Source organism: Fundulus heteroclitus, chromosome 8 (genome assembly GCF_011125445.2).
Source record: "Fundulus heteroclitus isolate FHET01 chromosome 8, MU-UCD_Fhet_4.1, whole genome shotgun sequence".
Lineage (NCBI taxonomy): Eukaryota > Metazoa > Chordata > Actinopteri > Cyprinodontiformes > Fundulidae > Fundulus > Fundulus heteroclitus.
Genome location: NC_046368.1, coordinates 2788834 through 2810117, shown reverse-complemented (window position 1 = coordinate 2810117; position 21284 = coordinate 2788834). Strand labels below are relative to the sequence as shown.

The 21284-nt window shown below is 43.3% G+C and overlaps 2 protein-coding genes across 2 annotated transcripts in view; one reads left to right on the top strand and one right to left on the bottom strand.

Moving 5' to 3' along the window:
* Positions 1 to 2717: 2717 nt before the first annotated feature.
* On the top strand, positions 2718 to 5033 carry ier5l (immediate early response 5-like). The gene has a single exon (XM_012853534.3). It carries the CDS (start codon positions 2860 to 2862, stop codon positions 3685 to 3687), a length of 828 nt encoding a protein of 275 aa, XP_012708988.2. The 5' UTR covers positions 2718 to 2859; the 3' UTR covers positions 3688 to 5033.
* Positions 5034 to 14609: 9576 nt separating this feature from the next.
* Positions 14610 to 21284, bottom strand: part of ptpa (protein phosphatase 2 phosphatase activator) — a 31195-nt gene continuing 24520 nt past the window's right edge. The window contains exon 10 of the mRNA XM_012853533.3: positions 14610 to 15326. Within this exon, the coding sequence (XP_012708987.1) occupies positions 15252 to 15326 (75 nt within the window). The 3' untranslated portion in view covers positions 14610 to 15251. The remainder of the gene's footprint in view (positions 15327 to 21284) is intronic.

The following is a 21284-nucleotide window of genomic DNA, read 5'->3' as shown; positions in this document are numbered from 1 at the left end:
ACCTGGCTGCTTTCAGACCAAAAGCAGTTGGATTTTGCTCTAAACTTGATTTTAATTCAATTCAATTCAATTCAATTTTATTTAAACAGCGCCGATTCATGAAGCATGTCATCTCAAGGCACTTTACAAAGTCAAATTCAATAAGATTATACAGATTTTAACAGAACTTGTCTGATGCGAAGTAGGCTGAAAGATCAACACCTGGAAGTGATTCAAGAACCGATGAGAAACAACGTCTCTGACATCTATGAGCCTGAAACGGGTTACAGATTAATTTCTAAGGCTTCGAATCTCCTGAGAATAACAGTGAGAACCATGATCCACACATGGAGAACACATGGAACAGAGGAGAACCTTCCCAGGAGAGACCAACCTACCCAGAATCACTCCAGAACCTCGTCAACGACCCATCCAGGAGGTCCCAGAAGAACCCAGAACATCTGAAGCTCTGCAGGCCTCACCGCCTCTGTCAAGGTCACGACTCAACATAGAGAGAGAGAGGGACTGGGTAAAGGTGGTTTCCATGGGAACGATCCAGGACCAGAACCACTGCTGACCCAAAAGAACACAAAGATCCATCCTCACATTTACCATCAAACGTCTTGATGATCCTGTTGTGAGGACCGGAGAGACAAATGTTGACTTTCTGCCGTTCAGGCTGGAAAAATGTCTGAATGGAATAAATTCAGCAAAGCAGAGCGGGTCAACGTTCCTCCACAGTGAGACTCAGAACCAGAACCAGCTGCTGCCGCCTCGTTAGGGTCAGGGGTGTGATTACTTTTCCCGGGTGTGTTGGTGTAGATGCCCCCCCCCCCCCCCCCCCCCCCCTTTAGACCTAACAGCCCTGATCATGAAGGCTCTGAACTGTTTCACTTCCTAATCCTCCACATGTAGCTTTAACGCTGCTAATCAGCCTCGCTTTGGATCAAACCGTGGTGTTTTACTATTTTATCAGAACTCTACCGTCTTACAGCTTGCTTCCAAGCATGCACGGCTCCCATCATTTATAATTCACAAAGAGGAGCTCAAAGGTTCAGACGTTTAAATAAATCTGCTCAGTGTTCCAACGGCACACTGATTAGACTGAAGTGGTGTAAAGGTGCTGCAGAAGGCATGAAAACCGTCTCTGACTGTAAAAACTGCACCGCATGTTTAACAATCTGAAGCAAGCGTCTAAAAGTTAACCAAAAAAAAGGCTTTTAAAGACGTTCCCTGACCTAAATGTGTCCTAATTAAAGTCAAGGCTTTGACACCTCGCTGTGATTAGATGTAGAAGCGGAGCTCCAGCAGCTCCACCAGAGAGCTGCTGGAGCTCCTCTGTGCAAACAGCTACCTCCTCTGGAAGAAAAGACGAGTGTGTGTCATGCTCTGCATTCATCATCCACAGAGAACATTGCAAGCAGATGTTTTCCCCTCGTCCCTCAGCGAGGTCTCCTCCTGGGGGAGTTCCTGCGCTCCCGCCAACTTCCAGCCCATCCTGCCTGAAAGTGGAGATCTGCTTTCACTCTGCGGGAGAGCCGTCCCGCCTCAAAGCCGGAATTTACAGGGAATAACAAAAACACTAATCACAAAGGGAGGAAAACTGGTGCTGCACTGGCCTCTACAGGTTCAGTGCAGGTTATTGCAGTCACACGCAGGGGCTCCTGATCCTGCATTAACCTGCAGGGGCCACAGAGAGGCCGACTTTCTGCACAGAGCAGGAGCTCAGGCCCCTGCAGCCCAGACATCATGAGAGTCTGCAGCGTTGATCTTCTCCATGTTCTCACTGAGCCTGGGTTCGTGATGTTGTCACAATCAGACGCGTTCCGTTGTTTCTGCTTCCTGTGATTGGCTGAAAGAGGCTGACATGTTTCCACCAGGAGGACCTGAGGAGGAGGCCGTCCTCCTGCAGAGAGGAGGCAGCTGTAGGAGCCAGCATCTAGTGGCGGTCAGGAACTTCTGCACCACCTCTGAGTCTGGGAGCATGAGCTGCATCAGGAGGAAGGTTCAGTTTATAAGAGAGACGCTGCAGAGAAGTCTGGACCAGACCTGGACCTCCTCCTCTGGCATCATCTGATTAGTTCTCATTATAAGGAAGCGCTCCAGCTGCAGTTTGTGGTTTTAAAGTTCTGAACCTGTTGATAGAGGAGGGAGATGAATGAGTGAAGCTGCTTGGTTTCCTGCTGAATGCGTGAAGCTTTGCAGGAAGAGCGTTTCCTCCCCCCCCCCAGACATTCCTGCCCTCACCTCTGCACCGTGCACACCTTTCCTCCTCAGCCGCTCTCCTAACACCCATTCTCATCTCTGCCTTGTCTAAAAGGCTTTATGCATGAAAACTATAAATTAATTAGTTAGATTTTTTAACTATTTTACTCATAACTTTCACTTTTATCACGATAATTTAGGCTGCCACTATTTAATGATACACTTTGGAGTGAAGGTGGAAGCTTTCTACCTAAAAAAAGAACCTTAAGAATGACGGAACGTTCTGTTTGGACCGGTTCTGGGACATTCACTTTGAGCAGCACAAGTTTTCCTGTGGAGCTCCTGAAATGAGGACATTCCTGTCAGACTGCCTGGCCGGAATTTGAATAGTTGAGAGCAGCCGCCTGCAGCTGATTGGTCCGCTGGGACGCTTTCTCTGAGCGCCTGCCTGTCGCTCAGCGGAACCCGGGCCTCCGATAGGCCGGTTCGGACAGGGGCGGGTTCTGTGCAACTTTATAAATAAGCTCTCCACCGCCTGAGCTTCTGTAAATGAGTGCTGATGCTCAGCGGCGCCTCGGCGTCTCCAATGTTTCCACGCACAGCTGACTGGAACAGTTCTGACAGAACCAAGCGAGACCACTGACCGGCGGTTCCGTTCCCTCGGACTGGAGCTGGATGGAGGTGGACCGAAGGGCCATGGAGTGCGCCGTGGACGCGCAGAGCCTGATCTCCATCTCCTTAATGAAGATCCACAACTCCAGGACGCAGAGAGGAGGCATCAAGCTGCACAAGAACCTGCTGGTGTCCTACGTGCTGAGGAACGCGCGGCAGGTCTACATCAAGGAGAAGTACGCGGAGATCTACAGGATGCAGCAGTACGAGGAGGTGATGGCCGTCTGCAACGAGATCCAGGAGCTGGACCCGCTGGACCTGGGCGCGGAGGACGGCGACGAGGAGGAGCAGGGACGGGCTGCGTGCTGCGGAGAGGAGAGCCGCCCGGCGGGCAGCAGAGAGCCGGAGCAGCCGTACTACCGGAGCTGCTGCATGGAGGCTCCGCCGGGCTCCCCCTGCGACCAGTTCGCCCCGAACGGCGGCGGCGGCGGCGGCTCCCACTGCAACAAGACCACCGTGCTGGACCTGGACACTCATGTGGTGACCACGGTGGAGAACGGCTTCCTGCACCAGGACTGCTGCTGCGCCGCGCCGCAGTGCGCACCGGGCGCCGCGGCCAGGAAGCGGAAGGTGGACTCCGGTGGTTGCGCGCCGGACGCGGAGGAGCCGTCGGACTTCACGGCGGCGCGCAAGCGCTTGAAACGGGAGGACTGCTCTAACCCGGACTGTAACCCGGACTACACGGACACGTCCAACATCTCCAACCTGATCTCCATCTTCGGCTCGGGCTTCTCGGGGCTGCTGAGCCGGCAGGCGGACCTGGAGCAGGTCTGCAGCAAGCAGGCGCTGGCCAGCCTCGGCGCCTGGACGCGGGCCATCGTGGCGTTCTGAGCGGCTCCGGGTCAGCTCGCCCCCGCGCCAGGTCGTAGCGCAGTTTCGTACCCGCGCGTCACCCCAGGAGGATCGGTCCGTTGCTAATATCTGAAAGAGTTCTGGATAGAATCGATCATGATCCTATTCACTGTAAATTACTAGAGAACTTTGTCAATCTTTGCATTTATCCTGGTTCTGCTCCCAGATTCGGACCCTGGTCAAACCAAAACGAGCTGATTTTTATTTATTGGAGTCTGAAAACAGTTTTCCTCTCAGGTTCTCCTGAACAGATTGTTTAGCAGGACGGTTCTCAAAGCGGGTACGAAATGACGCGCGGTGGGGATGGGTACGAAATGGCGAAGGGGCGAAATGACCCGTAGGCAGCTTTTCTGATGAAAGGGAGAGCGGGCCCAGATGTTCTGTGAGGGAACCTTTCAGAACCTGCTCCAGTTTACACAGCCAGGAGGGGAAGGAGGCTTGGTTTCATTTTGCACATCCAGGAGGCTGAAGTTGCTCCTCAGACAGCTCCACCTGAAGGTCAGACCCCAGCCAGGTCCAGTTATCTGCTCCCACATGTCTGCAGAAGCCGGGCTGCAGGAGCAGAAGGAAGCAGATCAGGTCTCCGGGTCGCTGCCTCCTGTCTCGGCCATCTTTAATCACCTGATGTCAACAGCTGTGACGCGGTCCTGTGTGAGGCTCGGCCTGATGCAGGATTTTACCTCAGAGCACACGTGTCTTAAAATAAACATGAACAGGAGGGACATGCGTGTCACCCAGAGCTCATTGGAGGAGAAGTGGGCCTCCTCCTGCAGAGCCAGGAGCAGAACAGGCCGGGGCCGGAGCTGCAGACCCGGGTCTGAGGGACGGTGGACTTCAGTTGCCTTAAATCTGATGCTGCTCGCCCCGGTGGAGGAGACCGAATGTTCTGCTGTCCACTTTCAGAGGAGCGATGCTCAGCCGGAGCAGATTGTCAGCATGTCGATGAGGAAGAGACTCTGCAGCTCCTCTCTGATCACATCCTTTTCCTTTCAATCAGCGTCGCCGTCATTTAGGACTCCAGCTTGGTTTTGTGAGTTTGAACTTTGTAAAAAAAAAAAAAGAAAACAAGAAACAGACTGATCATAGTCCTTTTGTTTTAAAAAGGGAAGCCCATGTTTTCAGCCATAACCCGAGGATCCATGCGTTAGCTTTACGAGCACTATGTGTACCAAAATAAAGAGAGTATTCAGCCATTCTCGACATATTTTCTTTGTTATTCTTGTATTTTTGTGCTTAATAAATTGTATATCTCCGGGTGAAACTGTTCGAGAAAGTATTTGTTAAAATTTATAATCTTAATAAAAAATAAAAGTCTTTCATCTTAACTGTTGTGTCTGAGTTTTGTGCAGGACTGTATTCTCTGTGTTAAGCTGCTACACACACCAACAGCAACACAATTATCAACACAATCTAATTAGTTATAAACCTCAGCCAGGTGTCTGCAGCAGCATTTTTACACAAAAACTGCAAATATGACCAATAAAGGAAATATCCTCTTATTTCCTGTGGAGATTTTCTTACGATACGTCATAAATGAAATGGATTCAGATCAAATGACGTATTTGTGGTGATTTATTTGAGAAAAATAAATCACAGAAATACAGAAACACTGAGCAGAAATCAGCTGCAGGACTTCAACTCAATCAATCCCTGAGTTTATTTCAAGCACTTTGGACAAAACTTTAAAAGATTTACAACGACATTAACAAGAGAATAAAAGACTCAAATAAACTTTTAGCGAGAAAAAGGAGCAGAAGAAAATGTACACTTTCTGCCTCCGTCACTTTTTACATTTTCCTTCCACATCGATATAAAATTAAAGCCAGAACACCTGGCTGTACAGCAGCATTTCGCTTTATTCTTTATTTAATCAGATGAAGTAACCGGATACAAAGCATGGTTGATCTGGCCAGGCAGCAGCCGTCACTGTGGAAATGAAGAAATAGACAAGCAGAAAGTTTGAAGCATCGGACATTTTGAAGTGCAGGAGTTAGAATTACAGTCAGCATGAAATTTAAGATTAAGAACACAGGCAGTGTCGTCGGTTTCTGAAGACTCTGAGTGAGACGGTTCTGACGGTTTCTGTTCGGATCCAGAGTCCAGAGGAGCACAGCGTGTCTTTAGAGCGTAAAGCACGACGGCTTTCAGGTCTCTGGACAGAAGGTCAAGAAGATGCAACCAAACCAGAGAGAGTCTCAGAAACCAGTTTTCTTCTTCAGGTTTAAAGTTCCAAGCCAACATCCAACCCGCTCCACAGATCCACGCCACACAGACATTGTGAAATCTGAACGCATCATTTAGCTTCAGGTCGGGACTTTGACTAGGCCAACGTCTTCGTTTTGTCGTAGATGGACTCACGTTTGACTCCAGAATGCTTTGGTTCACAGAGGAGATCATGGTCCACCAGTGTCTGCAAGGAGCTCAGGTCCTGAGGCTGAAAAACAAACCCAGACCACCAGAACCTCCACCGCCGTGCAGGACAGAAGGTCTGAGGTGTTTGTGCTGATCTGCTGGGTTCCTCCATCATGGTTCTGTCCATCATGGTCCATCATCTCTGGTCCTTCCTCCAGATCCAGCTCTGCTGACCTCAGTCCTGCTGCCATCTTGGTTCTTTCTCCTTCAACCTTCCAGAAGCCAGACTTCAGGTTCATGACCTTTGACCTTTAACCTGCTACCTGAGGCCTGTAGAGTCTGAGTTGGAGCTCCTGGTGGTTCTGCTCATTTCTCTGAGCTTCCCGCTCTGATATTGGGCTGAAGCTGCCTCCATCCTGCTGAGATGTTCTCCTCTCTGGAGAACGATGGACCTCAGAGGATCTCATGGTCGTTCCCAGGTTGATGAGCAGCACCAGCTGCTGATGTCTTTCTGCCCAGGTGTTCACACACCTGGATGCTCCTGCTGATGAAGATCAGCAGCTCCTGGATGAAGCTTCTCCTCATGAACCCGTGAGGGAAATAAAGGTGGAGTTAACGTTTCCACTGGGATCTGCTGCATTTAGCCTCATTGGAAGATCTCATGCATCCTGTTTGTTTGGTGTTTTTATCTCTTTTTCAGATCATATGAGTCCCAAAATAAACCTAAAACATGTATTTTAAACAGTTAAATTATTGTGAAGGACATGGATGCAGGAATGATGACTCGTCTGAAATGTTTTATTCCAGCAGCGCTCCTGTTATCTCTGCTCTGTGCCACTTGGTGGTGTTCTTTAAAATCAATGAATGAAGATATCAGCGTGTATACGGAGCACAGCCACCTCAGGCTGACCCTCCCTCCAACGCTCCACACCTCCTCCTCCTCCTCCTCCTCCTCCTCTTCCTCTTCCTCCCTGGTTATTTTCCGCCTCTCCTCCCGACACGTCTCAGCTGTCGCTGCTCCTTGTTTCCTGCAGCTCTGCAGGCTTTTCTGCAGCTGGCATGGAGCAGCGGAGCCGCAGGCTTTCACCTTTGGATGATGAGGAGGATTCCAGCTGAAAGCAGAACCAGAACCAGAACCAGAACCAGAACCAGAGGCAGAACCAGAACCAGAACCAGAACCAGAGGCAGAACCAGAACCAGAACCCGGCTCGGTTCGGTTCTCACAGCTCCTCCATCAGGAGCAGCAGAGACTGACAGCCCAGCACACCGAGGCGGTTTCTAAGCATCTCATTTCAAATGTCTGCGCGCATTAACGCTTACAGACACAAATAAACGAGGAGAGAATAGTTTATGGAATAAATTCACAAACAAAAGAGTCCAAACCATCATTTTAGCACCAATCAGCGTTGAATATGTTGAGTTTTTATCCAGTGGCTGACCAGCAGAGGGGGTGACACCAGGTGGCCTGGGGGTGGGGGGGGGGGTTGTTTGAGGAGGGGGTAAAGAAAGGCTGAGGGGGAGGTGGAGGAGACAACAGAGAGAGGAGGGGAGGGGGAGGGCTTTGTGAGGAGGCGGGGGGGGGGGGGGGGGGGGGGGAGGGGGGGGGGAGGAGGCCACATGTGACAGCAGAGAGGAGTGATGAGGTGGGGGTGGGCTGCAGGGAATAGGTGTTGTGGGAGGGGGAGGACCGTAGTGGTCAGCCAGGTCTGATGGAGGTCTGAGGAGAGGATGGGGGGGGGGGGGGGGGGGGGCGTCATCCTTTGTAGTAGACCTCAGCAAAGTTGGAAATCTGCTCGTCTAATTTAGAAAAATCTCGTTTCATCTGCAAAGATCTGCTGAAGTTACTGTGAGATAAACCTGGAAGGTTTCTATAATTCATCAGAAACAGCAGAGAAACGAGGGTTTATGGTTCAAATCCCTGAATTCACCGACTTCCTCCAAAAACCTGCGTGTTGCCGTCCCTTTTCAAACGTTTAGTGACCCACTGAACGGTTTCTGCTTCTTTCCCCGCGCCTCCTTCATTGCTCCTCAGAGAGGAAATTCAGGTTTAACAGCAGCAGGAAGACGATCCACACAAAGCTAAATAATATAAAAACAGAGAATAAGACTGTAGGGGGAACATTTACAGTAAACAAGTGCTGCACAGTTATTAAAATAGCATACGCCAATTATAGAAGTGTGCAACTGAGAAGGATAACTCAAGATAAGATAAGATAAGATAAGATAGACTTTATTGATCTCACAGTGGAGAAATTGACGTGTCACATCGGCTCAATAATCAAAAGAAGCCAAAAGGAGGAAAAGGTGCATGATGTATATACAGTGGATCGCCGGCGCTTAAAAAAAATGTTTAAAACGTGTTTGTATATTTAGGTATTAAAAAAACCTACAAATTATTTAAAAGAAGTGAAAATCCTGGTGGAGAGACAGCAGGGATGTGAAAACTTTTTGAGTTTGTTGGGAGGAGTGATGCTGGGAGGAAGGATCTGCAATAATGCTGCTATGTCCTCCAGAACTTTGACTAGGACATGTCTTTTCAATACCTAACAAAATGTTTTTCTAGAACGTTCCATTCCATTCGTTCAATATTGTAAAAAAATTAGGAATATTTTGTCGTCAGGAAGATGCAAAAATTCTAGTCTTGCTTCTGAAAGCCGATCATTTAACCTTCATTTAGCTGATAACTAACGGCAGCACACAAGGCAGATATGAGTTAACAACAAAAACACTGATGAATGAAGTATAAAATATAAACATACAGATGGCGGCGTACTGAAAATGGCATCTGGTTTAAAGCTAAGTGGAACTTTTCATGTGACTGTGGAGGAACGAACTTCAACAGTATTATGGCCTGGTTTCTGTTTCCAGATGTGCTGCATGTCAGGTCAACATGATGCTGATCATGCAGGTGTTGAGAACATCTGGAGAATAAACTAGAAACAGTAAAACCAACAAAAACACCACTGATCTAGAGCTGTAAACATGCAGTTACTTACGCTTCTAAGTATGAACCCAGAGGGATGCAAGGGCAAAAAAATGATTTAGCATATTAAAACAAATAGACCACACCCAGCATGGCATGCCTGTTCATCACAGAGCAGCTGCTGAATATTCATGAGGCAGAAATCTCCACCCACATGTGATCCTGACGGCACACAGAGAACCAGGCGGCAGCTCATCTGCATGCTAAGGATCATTTCTGCTGCTTCTGTGGCGTTCCTAACCGGGTCACGGACCTGCTGGCCACACCCAGGAAGAGGTTGGATCAGCTGAAGGAACACTGAATAATTAAGGTTCTTATAATTACTCTTATAATACGTCTAGAGAGGATCTTCAGTGACTGACTGCTGCATCCTCTGTGCCCTAAGCAGCGTTATCACAGATCCTTCCTCCCAGCAGCTGTTAGACTTTATAAACATTAAATCTGCCTATTTAGTTGCACATTTCTTTAATTAAGAGTACACTATTTTATTTAACTGTACAGTATGACTTTCTTTGTTGTAAATTTGCTCTTAGTCTATGATTCTTATTTATTTTATTTTTTTACCTTTGTGTGAATTGGCATGCTTCCATCTGCCTTTCACTTTGCTGCTATTAAACCTGAATTTGGGGGACAATAAAGGAGATTTCTATTCTATTCTATTCTATTCTATGATCAAACATGTTTGAGCTGCCATATCTCAGTCTGCTTTGGTTTAACCCTGCAAACAGAGACCATGAAAATTGCAGATTATTCACTATTTAAAAAAAAAAATTCTAATATCTTTCTTCAGTTTTATTGTACATTTATTTTTTAACATAAGAGCAGTTATAACTCTATGTGGACTTTGGAGAGGTTGTAATCTCCAGCCACTTTCTGGACTCTTCAGATGTTTTAGGACATAATTAAATGAAGTTTAATCTGTTGCCATTGTATGTTTTATCCGTGGAAAACGCTCCTCGCCATCTTCATCTACAGCTGCATCCCGTTTCAGAATCTGCCTCCGTGGAAAGCTGCGATTCAAGCGCAGACATGTCCAAACGGGTCGGCGCAGCTGTCCCATTCCAATCATTCCTCCCAGTGAGCCCCAAAAAGTCGGCTCTCTGCTCACATTTATCCGGCTACAGCAACTCTGGGCTTTCAGGCAGCATTTACCTGCTGAGGTTCTGGGGAAAAACTGGCAGAATTATAGAAAATTGGTCTGAGAGACGCTCCAGAAAGCTTGTGGGTTTCCTAACAATGCTGCCACTCCAGCACAGCTTTTGGAGCAGAACATTAGCAGAACAGGCCTCACGCACTGTTGAGCAACACGTTGAAAGGAACAACTGAAGGAGTGGAGGATGCCTGGCTGCTGTTAGTGTTTAGGTTTTGTTTCCAGGGATACAACAGAGACGAGAGGCTTTTATTAATAATGCCAGTATTAGTTTCTCATTTTCCTTCAGGGTGGTTTGACAGGCAGGTTGGTCCAAGTGAGATCAGCCAAAATGGGCCATATTTTTATAATCAGAGCATGGACCAAAACAAGATTTCATAAACAAGCATAAACAAACAGAAAATATATTTTGTTTAGATTTATGTATCTGCTTTGCTTTATTGCGTGGTTATTGAACAAATCATATTTAATCTGGTTGTGTAAAGGATTGGCAAAATTCAACTATTTACTAGTTGCTACTTTTTAACTAAATAATGTTCAAATATTAAATGGTGTTTTTTATGTTAGTTAAGTTAGTTGTGTTTACATTTTCACCAAAATACAGTTTCTTAACAAACGACCAAATCAATCTTCAAAATATTGTGCTAAATTTGGACCAATAGCTAGGCTAAGGCTAGCAAAACCCAATTAGCGCTTTCTAAATTTCAACTTAGGATAAAGATTAAGTTACAGGTTATGGTGTTGATATGTTAGTTCATAATAAGTTAATTACTTCTTTTTTTGTACCACAATTACCAAAAGTTTTTAATCAAATAAATCATAATTTCAAATTAACAGGAAGCTAATTGTTAAATTAAAGATAAAACAACACTTAAAACCTTTTACTGTTTGCTAACTTTGGCTAAACTTTAACCCTAACTAAGGAGTCGGTTAAAATGTTTTTAAACAAAACAGTTATTTCTAATAAAATGTATCAGTTAATGTGCTGAATTTGAACAGCAGGCTAGCCCGAAATGCTAGTAGCAAAACCTAGCTAAACAAAAAATAGATTTTGTTTAGATTTATGTATCTGCTTTGCTTTATTGCGTGGTTATTGAACAAATCATATTTAATCTGGTTGAGTAAAGGTTTGGTAAATTTTAACTACTAGTTTCTACTTTTTAACTAAATAATGTTCAAATATTAGATGGTGTTTTTTTATGTTAGTTAAGTTAGTTGTGTTTACATTTTCACCAAAATACAGTTTCTTAACAAACGACCAAATCAATATTCAAAATATTGTGCTAACTTTGGACCAATAGCTAGGCTAAGGCTAGCAAAACCCAATTAGCGCTTTCTAAATTTCAACTTAGGATAAAGATTAAGTTATAGGTTATGCTGTTGATATGTTAGTTCATAATAAGTTAATTACTTCTTTTTTGTACCACAATTACCAAAGGTTTTTAATCAAATAAATCATAATTTCAAATTAACAGGAAGCTAAAGCTAATTGTTAAATTAAAGATAAAACAACACCTAAAACCTTTTACTGTTTGCTAAAACTTTGGCTAAACTTTAACCCTAACTAAAGAGTTGGTTAAATTTTGTGTTTTAAGTTAGTTGTAATTTTAACTTGTTAGCCAAAATGTTTTAAAACAAAACAGTTATTTCTAATGAAATGTATCAGTTAATGTGCTAAATTTGAACAGCAGGCTAGCCTAAAATGCTAGTAGCAAAACCTAGCTAAATTTCTGCTATTTTTTTAAAGTATAGGTATATTTTGAACAATTATCTAAATTTTGATTAAGCTTAACTTATTTTAGACCAAATATAGTTTCAAACCAAAACAATGATTTTATATTATTGTTCTGAAATTGAACAGATAGCTAAAGCTATATGCTAATGTTTGACTAAATTAGACTTTAGCTTTATGCCGAAGATAAACATCTAAAACTTTACTGTTAGCATTAGCTGAGCATGAGCCCTAATTATTTAGCTAAAAATGAGAATTCAAATTCAGTTTTTGTTCTTTTTGTTATACTTTACAATAAAACATGTTTTTAAATACTAACCCTAACACTTTCGTTTAAAGAGCCTGTCAAATATTGCAGTTTTCTTTTACTTTCACTAAAATATTTTAAAATTTATTGTAAAGCTTATGTTTATTAAAACTAAAATTTGGTATTCACCACAGAAACAAAAAGGCAAACTATGGTTTACAGACACAATCATGTCTCCCTGCCCTGGACACGTCTCCATGCTTCATCTGTTGGTATCTTCTCTGTTCCTTGATGATACCGATAAGACAGTTCACTGTTTTTTTTTGATGAAATACTTTTTCCTTCAAATGAAGGTTAAAAGTTTAGCCCCAGAAATCTTCAGTAACTGGGGCATCATGAGAAATTGGCTGATAAATAATTAAAAACATTCAAACACCAGGTCAAAATTCTCCTAGCTGGACCACATTTAAGGAGTTTATCTGAGAAAGGATCGCTCCAGCTTCCACTCAGCTTGGTGGTTCTGCAGCAGAAGTTTGATCTGGAATGAAACAGCTGAGGTTTTGAATGGACCTTTGTGTAAAGTCCCCCAGTCACATTGGGTCGGTGCCGTCAGCTCCACTCCCTCAGCAGTTCAACATCCTGTAAGTCAGGGGGATTTCCACTTCTTCTGTGAAGACTAACGCTCAGTTTAAAAAGCAACCGGGACCCGTAAAGGTTGTAGAGTTTATTTTTGGTAACCGCATCTACGCTGAGGTCTTCCTCCACATGACAGAATACTGTAGTAGACCTTCTCATGCAAAATTCAACAGTTTTCCCCCTGTTCATCTCAGACTCCATCTGCCTCAGTAGGTTCATCTCTCGGTCAGCAGAGTGAAGTCTGTTTCAGATAAAGCTGAGGGACGCAAACCGAAAACAGGCTCGCTCTGAGCAGAAAGAGGCTGATTGGAGCAGAATTCAGTGCAGAGGTTGAAAATGTCAGGACACAGTGGTTCCAAAGGAGAGTAAAGAAGGTTTAATGGGAATAAAAATTCTATTTGGTTCCCATATATATATATAGATATATATATAGATGATTTGTTAAATTTGTCAGATGGAAGAAGAAATTCCTTTAAGTTACTCGTCTTTGCTCATATGTCATCAAACCGGTCTGAGTTTTTAGTTGTACGTAGCATCTCTTGGCTCCTACATTTAATCTGATCTCCTGTGGAAGTTGTGAGGATAAACTTACAATATATCGATAATAAAAAGTCAGACAGCCGCAGCCCGAACAGATCTATGGCACACAGTGAAGCTGTTATCAGGGAACCAGTGATTGTCAGCAGCTCTGCTGGTTCAGATGGACCAACAACGCCGATCCGTTGGCATCCTGAAGGCGTAGCCGTAAATTGCCTTCAACCTCACCACTCCATCTCTGAAGGAAGAACATCTAGAGTCTGGCTTTAAGTGAAAGCTATGAGAATTGTTCCATGTAAACTTTGAATTAACGGTTATTGCTGCAGCCATAATGGATTGGAGGTCAGGGTTGGTTAGGAACTTTGTGCTTTCTAAGGCCTTGTGTATGAGACGTCTTTTGGTGAAAATGTTTTTTTTTGGGTTCTGCAGCACGTGCACACCCTAACGGCACGTTTTTCTCATAAAAACGGGTTCTTATGGGTGCAACGTTTTTAAAACGTGGCGTTCTCCGCTGTCGCAGCACAACTCAGCAGTAACGCCTTTTTACGCCGGGAGTCTTTCTTTGCATCAACATATCGAGTTTCAAAGAACACAGCGCCCCTAGTGGCGGGGCGGGGAAATACTTTCACTTTTTGACGCAGCAGTCATGTGCAGAGATTGTAATTCAAACATCATGTAGATGTGTTAAAGTCATACTATGCAACATTTTTCAGTTAATTAATGTGTTCCATACCGTTTTGGATGATTAAATGAGTCATTTCAGGTCGAACAAAGGTTTTCTCAGCCGCCCTGGTGGTCTGTGGGGGAAATACCGCACTTTCAATTGCAGGAGCCCTCGTGCTAGACCGCGAGAGTCGGTTTTGCTTTACGGCGAGAACTCCATGTGTTTTTTCCTTGCCATTCACTATATGCACGCGCAAAAGCAACAAAGAACCGCGTGTTAACGTCAAATAAACATGCAAGCATATCGAGTTTTTTTTCCTATTATTTTTTTTTTTTTTTTTGAATGTTGGCGAGGCGGTAGTGCTGCGGGAAACCCTGATGTTGGATAAAAAAAAAACAACCTGATTTTCGACTTTTCGTTGCGTTCGCCTGTCTGCTAAGCTCAAAACAACCGCGCCTGGCTTGACGGAGAAACCAGAACAGCTGAGCATCTTTACGACAGTGCACTTTTACTTTCACCCTCTGGGGGGAGCCTCGCTGGAAAATCAACCCCGGTTGCATAGTATACCTTTAACAGAAACTGAAAACACAAAACTATGTTTGTTTTATTCTTTTAATGACAATATTTATCAACACTTTGCTGATATAATTTGTTTTTACTTTATTTGTGGGGCTTTATTAAGACAGTGATGAGAAAACAGAAAAAGTGGAATTACATGCAGAGATTCTCCATCTAAACCTCGTCAGTCTAGCAGTTTTGTATCTACTCTACATTGATGGTTCTATTATCAGCCTACAGTCGGTTCTCAACCAATGAACGGAGGCTGGGTGGTATTTCAGCTAAATTTAAACCTTTGGCCTTAGAAGCAAAACAAAAAAAAGACAATGAAAAGATTTTCTAAACAGTCTCATAAATAGCGGCCACCCGGCATGAATGAAGCTGTTATTAAATCAGAATACTGCAGCATTCATGATCACACATTCAGAAATAATAAAAAATAAAACTTAGATTTGAACCTTTCCTATAAATAAGACAAAAGTCCGCAGATGCTCCAGGGTCCGAGGTCATCAACGACATGCTGAGCAGGAAAGTTATGGATGTCTGCAAACTTTCACAACGGCATGCGTGCTCATGAGGGAATGCATGTGTCAGACGACGCAGCTGGAATTAGCTACTGTTGGGAGGGCTGCAGGGAAAAGGTGAGCTGTGGAGATCTTGGTTGGTTCCTTCGGTCACGGAGCGTCAAGGCCTCGCCGGCTGGATGGAGAGCAGGCTGCCGAATTTAAAATGCTGGATCACAGGGAACTTCTCCAAACACTGCAGAACAGAGAGAGGAGACGGTTTATCACCAGGAGCTCAAAGCGCTCCTCATGGATGGAGAACATGATGCTGGGAGAAGCTCACAGCATTCCAGGCTGCAGCGTCAGACAGAAAACGTTTCCATTCCTTCTCCCAGCACCTAAAAACCCCTCTGGAGTCGAGAGTCCGACTCCATAAAGGTGTGAACTCGGTGGCCGTCCAGCCAGAACATTTTCTGTTTCAGACTTCCTGGTCCATCACTGTGGTTCTGGTGATGAAAGCTGATGGGACGAGTTCTAGCTGGTTTTTCTTTTTTCTATGTTAAAACGTGGCAAATAAGTAAAGTTTGCTCACTTACAAATATTAGTTTAGGCCACAAACTCCTTTATTTTGGGCTCCAGAGAGACCAATAAACGCTTAATAAATGTTAGATAATTATCAGTTTAGACACTATTGTGAATTAAAAAGCAATCATTTGTAGAGTAAAACTAGGCTGCTGGTCATTTTGTCCCTTTTTCATTTCAAACCTTTGCAGTTTTAGTCATTTTGTTCCACCTTTTCAGGTGTGAAAGGGTCTCATCAACAGTCAGAAAAATTCATACCGTCCGTGTGTCACTCTGGACCCGTCAGGGAGACATTTTGTTCCGACCTTCAATCATTAAAAACTTTTTCAGATTCAGTCAAACCAAAATAAATTAAACCGAGACGTAATCTAAAGGTTTCTAAACATATATATACACAAATTAAAATTATGTGAGCTTTAGATTTACATGGGATGGTTTAAGTTAATGTATTTGCAATGTTTTTTTTTAATAACATGCAAGTAGGAAGTGATAAAAGGCAAAACGGGGCTATAAACTGGAGAGCCTTGTTTTTCTCCTCTTGTTTCTACACCGACACGTCGGACAAACCCAGACTGGTTGGTGTCCTTCGGCCTGGCTTATTGTTAGTTTTCGTATCAATCTGGACAAAAGCATCAGCCAAACGCATGAATGGAAACTTAAATATACTTCAAGCTGAAGTGTAAATATCCCTGATTTATGCTACGTGTTCTAATCCTGGGGAAAATACAAGATCCCTCCATGCAAAGGAAGATGATTCCTGTCCCTGACTGATTTCTGACAGAATATGAGGCTGATTCGTTTCTGAAACGTGAAACTTAATCATGTTACAACATTTTAGGTCGTCCCATTTCCAGCCGTTCAAATCTTCAACCCTCTCTGCAGGGAACAGTCCAGCCGCCGTACGCCTTCATCCTCACTCAGGCCTCTGCAGTGTGGTTTATATCGTCAGGCTGAAAAACGCGTGGAGGTCTCAGGAAGGAAACGGTGTGTGGAAGGCAGCAGAATCTCTGCAGGACCTTTTTGCACTAATGCTGCCGTCACAGAAGTGGAAATGATCTTTGCCCAGATATAAGCCCATACCATGATCCAACCACTTCCAATCACAGGGCCTGGCTGCAGGGACTGCTTACCACTGGCTACTCCTCTTCCTCTTTGCTCCATTTCAGTACTTCATCTGGAGTACTGATCCGTCTGACCACCGTGATCCACGGTGTGACGGTCGGTCCAAGCAGCACCAAAGTCTAAAGTCGCATCAGTGAAGGCGAGTCCAACAGGATCAGAGACATCCTGGCCTCAAAAAGCTGAGATGTTTAAACTTCAAAGGTTTTTTTTTTGCTTTATTTGGTGAAAATATTCATGAAGAACAAGAACCTTCCTCTGTGTTGTGCAAAAGAACGTTCTAAATATAACTTAGTAAGTCTCCTTTCAGAACCTGGAACTAAACGTCTCCTAAACAATATTATAGCTTCACCACAACAGAAAAGCACAAATTTTCTTCTTAAAGAAACAATATCAGCTACGATAAATCAACGTTTTGCTGACTCCATTCTTTCATTAGAAGGTTTTCAGTTTACTTTGCGACTTACTTTAACATTTTGCCGACTAGCATCTGCCCCATAAGCGCTGCTGCACTGCGACTCCAACTGACTGAATATCTTATTGGTATGCAAATGAATAATAAAACTGTAAAGATTGCAAGTCTTAGCTAGATTAATATTAATATGTTATACTAATATGGTGATACATTTGAGATCTATTATGCAGCCATAATAAAAATGTAATAAAAACAAACACACGGAGGATAAAAGTGTCAGGCCTTAAAACTGTCCACAGCTAATCTGCAGGATTTGCTCAGAGATTTACTTTGTATAAAAAATTAAAAATCCATTAAAGACATGAGAGATAAATTATCGTTCTGTTAAACATCTGCTATAGAAACGAATTAAAAGTTGTGTTTGTGAAAGGCTGCGGAGAATAAAGAGCCGAAACATTTCATTTAAAATTAGCAGGCTGTTAGATGTGGAAACAACATTGGTTCTTTTGTTCTAATTTATTAATTTTTTTTATTCCTGATGATCCATAGGTCTGAGTAATATTGCATAAAAGTAAATATTTATCTCAAAATGGTTCAAAGGCAAAAAACAAAAGCTGCCAGAGTTCAAAGAAAAACTCAGAAATACGTCCAGAAGGCCTAAAAACTGTTGGTCAAGATAATTTTAGAAGATTTAAGGACAGTCTGCGTGCTTTAAAGGAGAACCTAACGATGGGCTGGATCGGGCCCCGCTAACGAGACAGGAGACCTTCGGCCCAGCATGTTAACGCTGACCTGTGGCCGGTGCTGCTGCTCTTTCCCTTTGAGCGTGTTTGGACGGTCTGCGGCGCAGAGACTCTTTGTGTGGACCGCCACAGAGCCGTTTTTATTGGGGAGCGGCAGTGGGGGTCTGCTGGGCTGGGTGGCTGCTGTGGGGGTGGGGAGGCTCGGCTGGGGGAACACTCAGTCTGTCTGTGCCGTGACACTGTAGGTCATGATCATCCAGGCAGAACTGGGTGGAAAAGCACGCCTCAGAGACCCGCCGGCTGAACCGATACTTGATCAATGTTCTGTTTGTAGAGGCAAAACGCCCCAGAGAAAAGAGCGTTTATTCTCATAAACATCCATCATTTAAGATATTATTTAAACTGCCCTTAAATTAGTCACTGTTTAATTTTTCCCAATTTAAGTCAAACAAAAAAATAAGTATTAAGAAGATTTTCACATCTGCTCCTGACTGTTTTTAATAAGAGTATGAAAGTAAAAATAATAGAAGAAAACAAATGTACCAAAAAGCATCAATCTGGTTTATGTTTATATTTTAGCCTCTCATGCACAAAAAGCCAAATAAATAGATTTTCACATCTTTCTAAAACTTATTTAAAGAAAAGCTGATACAGTTGTCAATGACAATGGCATATTATTTTTAATTGATTTAGCTTTAGGCCTATTGTTAGCCTAGCTAACAGCTTAGCTTATCTTGGCTGCTGCAAGATTTTATAATTATATTGCTTATCCTCACAGTCATGAAATTAATAACATACCTGAGTAAATGAAAAAGGTAGAGTAAGCTAGCAGGGTTTCCCCCAGTGTATTACAAGCCTGGCTTTGCTCCTCCCCTATATCATAAAACGGTGAGTAAAGTTCTGGGAGAAAACCTCCCGGTCAAAATAGCTAACGCGCTAGCTGTTATTAGCTCGATGCACATCTACTGCCAGGATTAGCCCATTTTCTGAAGGAAACCCTAGATTTACAAAAAGTACAGGTCATTGCTCATTTTAGCTTTTAGCATCCAACATATTTTTATCTGAATTAGCTATTTAAAAAAATAAGATCTAAAATTAAATAGAGGTTCATATCAGCAGTTTACTCAAGCTTTACTTTCCAAATGACTTTAAGGGACATGTACCAACAGTGACTGATACGGTTGCTAGTTACAACACAGCTGAAATTATATATTAATTTTTCCAGCTTCAAACTCCTTGATAGCTTAGCGTATAACGTCGCTAATAGCTAAACTAACTTGGAAGCGGAACGTGCAAAATTGTGTTATTCTGTGATGCAGATTAATTCCTTCGAGTTCATTAGATTGCTAAATATAAATTACAAAGGCAAAAAATGTACACACAGCTAAAGTTATAGAAATATGGTCATACCATGCTTAATTTCTAGCACACCGGTCCATGTTCTGAATGGAACATGGACCCGGTTCTGAAGTCCTTCCACTAAGACTAAGAACGTAGAGAACATGGACCCAGTTCTGAAGTCCTCACTAAGACTAAGAACGTAGAGAACATGGACCCGGTTCTGAAGTCCTTCCACTAAGACTAAGAACGTAGAGAACATGGACCCAGTTCTGAAGTCCTCACTAAGACTAAGAACGTAGAGAACATGGACCCGGTTCTGAAGTCCTCACTAAGACTAAGAACGTAGAGAACATGGACCCGGTTCTGAAGTCCTCACTAAGACTAAGAAGGTAGAGAACATGGACCCGGTTCTGAAGTCCTCACTAAGACTAAGAACGTAGAGAACATGGACCCGGTTCTGAAGTCCTCACTAAGACTAAGAACGTAGAGAACATGGACCCGGTTCTGAAGTCCTTCCATGGTTCCCTGGTTCTCAGAGAATAGACTTTAAAATCCTTCTGTTAGTCTATAAATCCCTGAATTAGCACCTAAATCCATCACAGACTTGTTATCAGGGCATCAACCCTCCAGACCACTCAGGTCTTCTGGCTCCAGCCTGCTCTGCAGAACCAGAACCAGAACCAGAACCAGACATGGAGAAGCAGCATTTAGTTCCTATGCTCCACTGATCTGGAACAAACTCCCAGAAAACTGGAAAAGTGCTGAAAGCCTGAGTTCCTTTAAATCAAGATAAAAACACATTTGTTCAGGATTTCAACTGTTCTAGTTAAACTGTTTTACTGAAACATCAATAGATCAAGTTAGTAGACCAACTGATTTTAATATTTGCTTTTAGTTCCATTTTTTCTAAATTTATTCACACTTTTATGCTTTTTTTATTCTCCTATATTTTAATCATGTAAAGCACTTTGCGTTGTCTTTGTACTGAAATGTACTACACAGATAAATTTACCTTGCAGGGCAACATTCCCTTCAACCAGATCTAATTTCTACGACTTCATTTGATGAAGTTTGGTTTGCTGTGTCTTGGTCTTTACTGTCGCCATTTACTTCAGGCTACATATTAGCCTAGCTAAAAGCTCCGCTTATCTTGGCCACCAGTAAGATTTAATTATTTTCTGCAATGGGCTCAGTAATTAGAGTTGATCATACGGGTAAACATGAATAAACGAGATCAAACAAACTAAAACTGACAGAAAGAAATGTTTAAAGTGTTAAAGTTTAGGTTTTTAGCCTCCAACGTGGTTGTAGCATACTTTTGATTTAAAGTATGAAAACTTGATAAAATAGCAATTATTTATATGTGTTTTAAACATTTGATTAAAATGTATTTTCTTAGCTCGTTAACCTCAGAGTAAGCCATTAAGCGCCTCGTCCACCGAGCCAACCGTAGCCAATGGTCGTCCCGTTCAATCAGACTAGATGTTCAGTTTTGTGAATTAACTCTTTGGTACATTTTTATGACGTTATCCTTTAATGTTTATTAGACAAATGGATGGAGGAAGAAATCAGAGTATGTTTGGGTCTAAATACAAGAAGACTCTTTGCTGTTAAAATGTGGCGTTTCCTAAACACACAGAGCGACGTTCGGACTCAGATTATGTGATTTATAAACAACAGGAGGAGCACGAGCAGTATTTTTTCCTAACTTGTAGTAAATCCTGCTGAAATTAGCGGATAATAAAGTTCTTCTTGCTCTGTTCCTGCATCAGGACTGAACTCCGGTTGGACTGGGAGCTTTGGTCTTCAGCTCGGTCTGAAACCTTGTGTGGGGCCAGGGAAAGGGAGCGAGGAATGCGAGTCTGCTGATGGTTGCTTCAGGCTGAGAGGAAGGTCGGGACAGAGGGAGGGAGGATTTAATGAAGGCAACGGGGAGGGGGAAGGGAACGGCAGACAGCTTGGCCCCTCAGCTCTTTGGGAAGACTCGCAGGCTGCTCTGGAAAACACAGGATGT

Excerpts from the sequence above, each read along its gene's own strand:
- ier5l (XM_012853534.3), top strand. The coding sequence starts at position 2,860 with ATGGAGGTGGACCGAAGGGCCATGGAGTGCGCCGTGGACGCGCAGAGC.